At 36.0% G+C, this 9,240-nt stretch overlaps 1 protein-coding gene across 1 annotated transcript in view; it reads right to left on the minus strand.

Annotated features, from left to right (window-relative positions):
• Window positions 1-9,240, minus strand: part of AP2B1 (adaptor-related protein complex 2, beta 1 subunit) — a 95,848-nt gene that overhangs the window by 74,667 nt on the left and 11,941 nt on the right. The window contains exons 3-4 of the mRNA XM_004685030.2: window positions 7,683-7,788; window positions 1,349-1,484 (exon numbers count right to left, since the gene is read on the minus strand). Of these exons, the coding sequence (XP_004685087.1) occupies window positions 1,349-1,484; window positions 7,683-7,788 (242 nt within the window). The remainder of the gene's footprint in view (window positions 1-1,348; window positions 1,485-7,682; window positions 7,789-9,240) is intronic.

A 9,240-nucleotide genomic window follows, 5' to 3' on the forward strand; every position in this document is an offset into this window, starting at 1 on the left:
CTGACCCGCCCACTGCTCCCCTCAGCAGTGTACTTTGTGGATCTGCCTGTTCTGCTCCCCATTCTGTCCCTGTTGAATCCTCTCACCCTCCACATCTCTGACCTGTACCCCAATTCTATATGAATAAATAAAATGAATATGAATAAATCTTTAAAAAAAACAAAGCATGTTATTCTTCAAAATAGTCTATTTTTAAGGTTACCTGGTTTTTCTTTTTAATGAAGACTAAGTTGCAAAGGAAAAAATTAATAGAAAAACTTCATTTTTATGTTCATCAAATCTAATGATAGGAAAACATGGACTGGGTATTCAATATCAAGCAATTTTTTTTTTTAAAGATTTATTTGTGCATACGGAACTGGGGTACAGGCCAGAGTTGCAGGGGCAGTGAGAGGATTCACCAGAGACAGAGTGGGGAACAGGAACGGCAGATTGACAAAGTAGGCTGCTAAGGGGAGCAGCGGGTGGGTCAGGAGAGGTCTGCCTCGCCACGTGGATCACCTCCAGAGCAGGCTGGGATCAAACTCATGCTGAAGTGGCTGTAGCTTCTTAGTGCTATGCTTTTAAACCGTTGTGCCACCAGGGAGGGCCCTCAAGCAATTTTTTAATGGCCATATTTTAAGATGTAATACAAGGTCTTAACCTGACAAATGTAAAGATGGGGTGTGCTTTAAAATTATCTAGTGATAACGCACATCTGAGGAGGTTATGAGCCTAGTTCCTCTAAATCATATACAGCAATGCAAGCAAGTATCACCGCAAATAAATAAAATTGTCTAGTAGGAGAAGGGATAAGGTTAGGAAATAAACTTCAAAATATTGGTGATGAGTTGGTAACTAGTAAATCCATAAGATGGTCAGTTAGGTATATATCATATTATGTTCTCTACCTAAATGTGTTTGATAATTTCCACAGTTAAAACATTAATCAACTGTTGTAGAATCTATAAAATAGAAGCAGTAACTCATATAGTTTCTAATACTTTTAAACCCCGTGAGCTTAATTTTGCTAAGATAAAATAGGTAAAGTCCCAGGTGACTAGTAGAATAATATGATATGCCCAACCTTTGTCAGTTCTGGAAGATAAACAGAAGTTTCACCTAGTTTTTTCTCCCATCCTCTGGCAAGGATGCAGCAAGCCCAGCTAACAGAAGGCTCACCATATGGTATGAACTGGATGGTACATGTTGGCATATAGAATACTTAATATATGAACATTCCAGTCATTGCCAGTACATCTATTGAGGCCCTCTTTTATAAGATTCTGTTTATTTCCATTGCAAATGCTAATAACTACATCAAGAAAAACTTTTAAAAAGATTATTTGATTCCTCAGGGAAATCTTACCTTCACAAAGCTGTTGACAGCCATGATGGCCATGTCTGGCTGACTCTTGGCATAGTTCATCAAGTAGAGATACACTAGCTTCTTTAGTTCCAAGTTGTCAGTCTGCATACAATTCACAACATCTGGGAAGAGAGAGCTAAGAAGAGAAGAGAAAAGGAAATGAAATAGATGTTGGTGCTATATAAAAGCAGCCATATTTTAGATACTGATTTGATGCCAAGGCAAATATTCCCATAGAGGTAATAATTATCACAAAGATGAGTCACTAAAGAAAATGGTCCCAAAGTCTCTACTCAATAGATTAAAACAAACAAGAAACTTTTGCTTATGCAAATTTTCGAACAAACAAGAAAAGCAGAAAACTGTATAATGCATCCAATGTACCCATTACCCAACTGCAAACACTGATCCGTGTCCAATCTTGATGCTCAATCCATTTCCCCCTTCCTCCAGTTCTTATATTTAAAATTACTCTATATTATTTTTAAACAAATCCTATGCATTATATCACTTAATAGATAGTATTTTATTATATATCTTTAGGAATCTTTTTTTAATCCACTATCACACCCAAAACTAATAACAACTCTTCATGTTAACCCACTGAAGTTTCAAAGCACTACAATTATACTTTTGAAAAACTACATTTGTCATATTTGTTCATACTTCACCAGTGGTAACTTACTCAGATCCTGAATTCTTGTGTCATTTACTGGATTTTTCAAAGCTTCCTTACTTTATGTTATGACAAGATGCTCATTTTATACATGTCTAACCCTAAACCAGCAATTAGTCATTTCTTCAGAGGCCCTCATTACTTTTTATTTTCTTATTTACGTTTAACATTCACATTCAGACAAATGAAAAATTCAGTATAATCAAATACAAAAGTTCTAATCAAATTCATGATTTACCATTCTTCTGTAAAGCTGCAGAAATGTTTCCATTTACACAGTACCAATTAGCAAAGAAGAGCTGAACATGTCAGTAAAGTGTAAGCTATATATTTAAATAAAGATAAAATTTTATGGAAAATTCAATTAAGCTTTATCTGAAGGCTTTATCACAGTAGCCTACAAATTTTAAAGACTTTTAAGTATCTTATTACTAGTACAGCAGAGAGGCAAATACAATATATTTCTATGAAAAGAGAGTAAATGAAGTGGTTACATGGTATAGTTCTTATACAGGCAAACAATAATACAGAAACCTAAATCATTTACAAAAAGGAAGATTTATCACAAAGTCAAAACTCTACCATATTACCAATGACTGCCCTGGAAAGCAAATTATTTAATGTGAATGTATTTATTTATTTATTTATTTATTATTTAATGTGAATGTAGATACTTACTGTATCTTCACACGCATGTAAACATTTTATAAATACTAATAAACACTCCTCAAAAGCATTCTATCCATTTCTTTAGGGCAAACTAATGTTACAAAATAACCACAAATTGAAAAAGTAAATAAACGAAACATTAACCAACAGTAAATTTAATACCTTAAATAATTAAATTCCCATGACCTGAATAAGATGTTGACCTAAAACTGTTAAGGACCAACCAAGAAAGGCTAGAAACCTGAGTATTCTAATGTAATAGCCACTGTTCACATGTGGCTGCTGACTACTTACAATGTGGCTAATCCAAAGTGAGATATGTGATAGAAATGTAAAGCACATTTGGATTTTGAAGTCTTAGAATCAAAATTACAATGTAAAGTGTCTCACTAAAATTTTTGTATTAAAAAAATTTTTTTGTATTGACCCAAAAGACACAAGAACACTGATTCAAAAAGATGCCTGCACCCCCATGTTTATTGCTGCCTTATTTACAATTGGACAAACATGGAAACAGCCCAAATGCCCAAAAGTGGATGACTGGATTAAAAAGATATGGTACATATACATAATAGAATATTAATCAGCAACCAAAAAAAAAGAAACACATGTCTTTTGCAGCAAAATGGATGGAGTTATAGAACATCATGCTTAGTGAAATAAGCCAGAAAGAAAAGGAAAAATACCAGATGGTTTCACTCATAGCAGTAATATAACAGACCAGGAGAGAAAATAATAATAATAATGAATTATAGACCAGAGACATTTTATGGGGATAGAGTGGGGAATGGGATCCAAAACAGTGGGGGGAGGGAAATACACGGGACTATGGTGATGGCACAGGATGATTTGGTGATGAGAAACCCATAGGGAGTACAAATGAGATGAAAATAATGCACAAAACGATGTAAAAATAAAATATTATATATTAAAAAAAAAGACTAAACATCAAAAAAATTTTTTGTATTGATTTCATGCCAAAATGACACTATCTTATATATACTGAGCTATGTAAAATGTAATACAATTTGTTTTACTTGTGTAACATAGCTACCAGAAAATTTTAAATCACCTATGAAATGTATTTTAATGAGTGAGCACTGAACTTAAAGAGTAGACTAAATTATGAATACCTAGAGGGGAAGTGGAAGGTTAAGAGCAAATTGAGGAGGGAGCCCAATCAGCCCTGCTGGTGGGTGGGGCTACAACCATCTAAAGAGGTATGATCCCATACCTCTAAATTATATATATTGCTGTAAACCAGTGTTGCCTCAATAAAATAAATAAACTATGGCAACCTGCAAACACGTACGATTTCTCTCTTCTCTATTTTCCTTTTAGCTATTTCTCTAGGCACAGGTCAAATACCATCTCCTCTGAGGAGGGTTCCTCAACTACTCCTATTTACATGAATCTTTTGTAGAATTCTTACTGCACTTAGAAAGACATTCGTACTTAATTAAATAAACATATTTTATTATTTGCTAATTTGAGGTATATTCAATTACTAAGTTCTTTGAAGGCTAAAAGATATCTGCTATATCTTTTTGTTTGAATTCTGATATATCGAATAGTGCACAAAATAATCACAATTAACAGATTAATAGATAATTTGTTGCACACATACACAAGAAACTCAAAAGGGTTTTCAACTTTTCTGTAGTATGTAGAAATAAATTTGGTAAGAAAACAAAAGCCTCACTAGCAAAGTTTACTAACTTTTCCGGCTCCTCTCTACTGCTCTCACTTTAGAATTATTCCTCAACACAAAAGCCCTAGAGGAGCCTCTCTGGTAGTAGATGGCTCAAGTCTCAGCACTCTCAAGCTATTTTCAGCCACAGCAAAGAGTTCAATCCCTCCCTCCCCAGGGTAGTGACTCATATGGTATAGCAGACCTCTCCTGTGTTCACTGCTCCCCTCAGCAGTATATTTCAGTTATTTCAGCTCTGCCTGTTCTGCTCCCCACTCTGACTCTGGTGAATCCTTTCATCCCCCAAGCTCTGGCCTGTACCTCAGTTCTTGTATGCATAAATAAATAAAATTCTTTTAAAAAAAAACACTAGTGGGCCCTCCCTGGTGGCACAGCGGGTTAAAGCACAGCACTAAGAAGCTTAAGCCACTTTCGCATGAGTTCGATCCCCGCCTGCCCCGGAGGAGATCCACATGGTGTGGCAGACCTCTCCTGACCTGCCCGCTGCTCCCCTCAGCAGTGTACTTCCTTGATCTGCCTGTTCTGCTCCCCAATCTGTCTCTAGTGAAGCCTCTCACCCTCCGCATCTCTGGCCTGTACCCCAGTTCTGTGTGAATAAATAAATAAATCTTTAAAAAAAAATTAGTGACTTGTTCATAGGTAGACAAGATACAGACAGCGGGCAAAATTCAGCCCACCAATTCTGCACAAGCCATGAATTAAAAAGTGATTTTTATAGATGAATATTTATAATTGATTTTTAGAGAATACTAACTCTGAATCCCAATCTTCTCAGTAGACTTATAGTACAAAAATTTACTGTATTTTGAGTATCAGCAACAAAAAATTTATGAAAACTTGTTATTTGGTTATATAATTACTTTATATAATATCCTCAGCTTTGGCTCTTGCCTCGCTAAATCTAAAGTACTTACTATCTTGCCTGTTACACAAAAAAGGCAAGATGAGACAGGATGTCACAGAATAGCAACTTAAGAATCAGTTGTGTTGTTCCTGGGTTTTGGAACCACCGCTCCCCCAAAAGTACCAATTAACAAACTAATAAAACTACAATTAACAGAACTCCACCTCCAATGGGAGGCACCCAGAGCATAAGACGATACTGGGTCATTTCTTATTTCCATAAGGCTCTCCTCTGGTGAGAAGGACTGTTCTCACCTTCCTGGCACTTTTACACTATTAAAATTTTCTGAGGTCCCCAAAGAGATTTTCGTTCATGTGGGTTATACCCATTGTTAGGGATTAAAACTGAGAAAACAATAACATGTAAAAATTACAATAAATGTCATATTAATATATCACCTTTATATAAATTTTTTTCACAAATGAAGATGACTGACAGTATTTTACATTTTTGAAAATCTCTCTAGTATCTAACTTAAACGAAGACAGACTAGTTTTAATGTGGATTCTCCTATTTGCCCCTGTTGTAGAATGTTGTTTTGGTTTAAAGTGTAAGAAGAAAATCCAATTTCATATATATGTATAAATGTATGGAAAAAAGAGAAGCATTTTAATACCTTTTCATATAACTGTATATTCTTCCTTGACACATTAAAACTAGACAAATGGTTATTTCCCCTTTGTCTTAGTTCACAAATTATTAAAAGTTAGTTGCAATGTGGAGTCTGAAATGATATGGACATAATTATTTGATATATACACTGATCATTTGGAAAATATAGGCTCACTGAGTTATGTAAGTCTTCTTGAGTCTGACATATTTCATTATATAACAGCAAATAATCACATTCGTTAATCTCACTAACAGTCTCAACAGGAAAGTACTAGAATGCTGTCAAGTTCACAAAAAGAGATGTTAAGTTTTCCAACATTTTAATTTTTACTTTAAAGCTTAAAATGTATCTACTGTCAATTTTCTCCCCTTGAAGTGATAGGTCCACTTTGTTCATTTCTGATAAAAATGTCTCCTAAATACTGAAGGCTGATTAACTACAACTTGTCAATCATTCTTTCACAGAAAAGTATGTTCTCCATTTCAAAAATCACACAGGGACTTTTTCTCAAGTCAACCATTTCTCCATGATACACAGAAGTGCTTTTTATGAATAATTCATATTTCATCATATGGAATGTTTTAAAAACTCATACTCAACATTCAAAATTTAATAAAATAAAATTTTAATGCTTCAATAATGACAGTTCTTAGTGAAAATACCCCTTACCCTACAAGTACATAACAGTTAAAAATACAATGATAGAGCCTTCCCAGGTGGCACAACAGGTTAAAGCGCAGCACTATGAGGCTACCTGCAGCTCCAGCCAGTGACAGGGGACCCAATTGACACAGCAGACCTCTCCTGCCTTGCCCGATGCTCCCCTCAGCATTGTTTCAGTTGACTGGCCTATTCTGTTCCCAGTTCTGTCAATAGTGACTTCTCTCACCCCCTACACTTCTGGCTTGTACCCCAGTTTTTGTATGCATAAATAAGTAAATATTTTTTTTTATCTTAAAAAATATATACAATGATACTGCTAGGCAACAGCAGTGCAAATGTTAACATAATGAAAAAGTTAAATAATAATTACTGACATAAAAATAACTTTGACTTTATGGTCCCCCAGAAAGGATCTTGGGAATCCTAAAGAGTCTGTAGGTCCTAATTCTTATTTACTTCTAAATGGTCCTGCCAAATTACGGGGTTGTGGGGCATAAAATAAAACCAAATGGACTTTATTAACTTTGATTTTCATCCTGAATTCAGCAACTGAGTTGGAGTTATTATGAATCTGAAGGCAGTGGCTTGAGTCAATTAAAGAACATATGTGCTTGGGCCTTCCTGGTGGTGCAAGGGGTTAAGTCTCAGCACTATGAAGCAATCCACTGCCACTGCAGTTTGCGGTCAATCCCCACCTAGGGAAGTGACCTACACGGCTCAGCAAACCTCTCATGTCTCACCTGCTATTCCCCTCAGCAGTGTATTTCAACCTGTCTATTCTGCTCCCTATTCTGTTCTGGTGAATCCTGTCACCCACCCTGCACCTCTGACTTACATCCCAGCTCTTATATGCATAAATAAAAAATCTTAAAAAAAAAATATGCATACCTGAGTATATTTTTTGTAAACTTCTAACCACCTCAACAATAGATTTGTAACTATGCCAGCTCTTGGGAAGTAGTTCACTACACTTTCCAAATTTTGTTTTCACTGGGAAAACCCATTCTTATAGGTTCTATAATTCACATGAATCTTCATGAAGAGCACTAAGTGGGTTATGGGTCTAAAGTGACCAACAATGGCGGTCATCATCATTACCTGACATCCTTCCCGACAGTCATAGCAGCAATCACTTTTTTCACAGCCTCCTTTCTCTTTTCCTTCTTTTCATTGTTGAGTTCAGCTTTTAATTCAAAGATTTCTCCTACAAGAAAACAGAACAAATGGGTGAGGTCCCAAGAGATCTAAACAAAATATTGCACTGTATAATTACAACACAGCAGCTAACCAAAGGCTGCAACTGAAATAACATTATTTAAAAATTATACAGTAGGTATGACCCAAATCCCAGAATATTAACTGACTCACTGATGGTGACACTGTCTTCTAGGTTATGGTAGGAGAGCAATGGCAATTCAGATGTTTAGGAGCCACACAAGTGAAGAAAAAGCAAATCTCACATATCTAACTTCAGTGGGGAGAGAATGCATGTGAGAAATGATATCCCAGCAGAGTTTTAAGGGCATTCAGGAAAAAAATGAACGAAGGAAGGGAACATGCTCACACATCAGTGTTTTCAAGTCAGAAGAGAATCTAATTACCTCATTCACCCACTATCAACGTTATAAAGAACTGAGGCTCAAAGGTCAAAGAATGAGTAAGTGACAGAGCTGGCCTTAAAACTCTACCTACTGATTATTGATTCCAGTGGGTCTCAACCCCGGCAACACACTAATATTATCTGTAAAGTATTTAAAAATAACAATGCTTAAGACCCCCTGGGGAACAAATAAATCAGTATGTCAGAGAGAACTCTTAGATTCATTTTTAAAGTTCCCCAAAGTGATTCTTAGAGGACAGAATTACTGCTCTAATTAGTACTTCAGAAGTTAATAGGCTTTAAGGGCCTATCATATTTAATCAATCTAACAAGAATAACAACTTGAAGCTTCAAGAATGGTACAAACTAGATTCATTTAGAAAGGTATAATCATGAGTGAATACTCAGGGCCTCAATCCATTTTAAGGAACAACCTCACATATCTTTAGGAAGTTGGAACTAAAATAAAGGAAAAAATAGCAACTGTTACTAGTTTTAAAAGAAAGAAGAGAATATACTACTAAATTCATGAAAAAGAAGTTGACTATTTCCACGTTGACCTTCCATTTATACCCTTAAAAAACTCCACGATTGTGCCTCATTTTCCTTCTCCTTTATGAATGTACTTGATGTTCATTTTAACCAAACTGCATTGGTTCACCATTACAGAGATAGTGGGGGAACAAACTATCTGATTTGCCTAAGCCTCTAGATGGAAAGCCTGAAATGGGTAAGAAAGAGAGGCTGAGCACAGTGGTTAAAGTTCCAGGGCTATCAAGATAGCTTGCAATCACTGCAGCACAAGGTCAATCCCCTGTCAGGGAGCTGACCCACATGGCATAGCAGACCTCTCCTGTCTCGCCACTGCTCCCCTCAGCAGTGTGTGTCAGTGGATGTGCCTGTTCTGAGACCCACTCTCTCTCTCTGATGAATTCTCTCAGCCCCCTGCTCCTTGCATAAATAAATCTTATTAAAAATAAAACAGATGGCCCTCCCTGGTGGCGCAGTGGGTTAAAGCACAGCACTGAGAATCTAAAGCCACTTCCACATGAGTTC

The sequence above is a fragment of the Condylura cristata genome, unplaced genomic scaffold, assembly GCF_000260355.1.
Source record: "Condylura cristata isolate star-nosed mole 26May11 unplaced genomic scaffold, ConCri1.0 scaffold00017, whole genome shotgun sequence".
Taxonomy (NCBI): domain Eukaryota; kingdom Metazoa; phylum Chordata; class Mammalia; order Eulipotyphla; family Talpidae; genus Condylura; species Condylura cristata.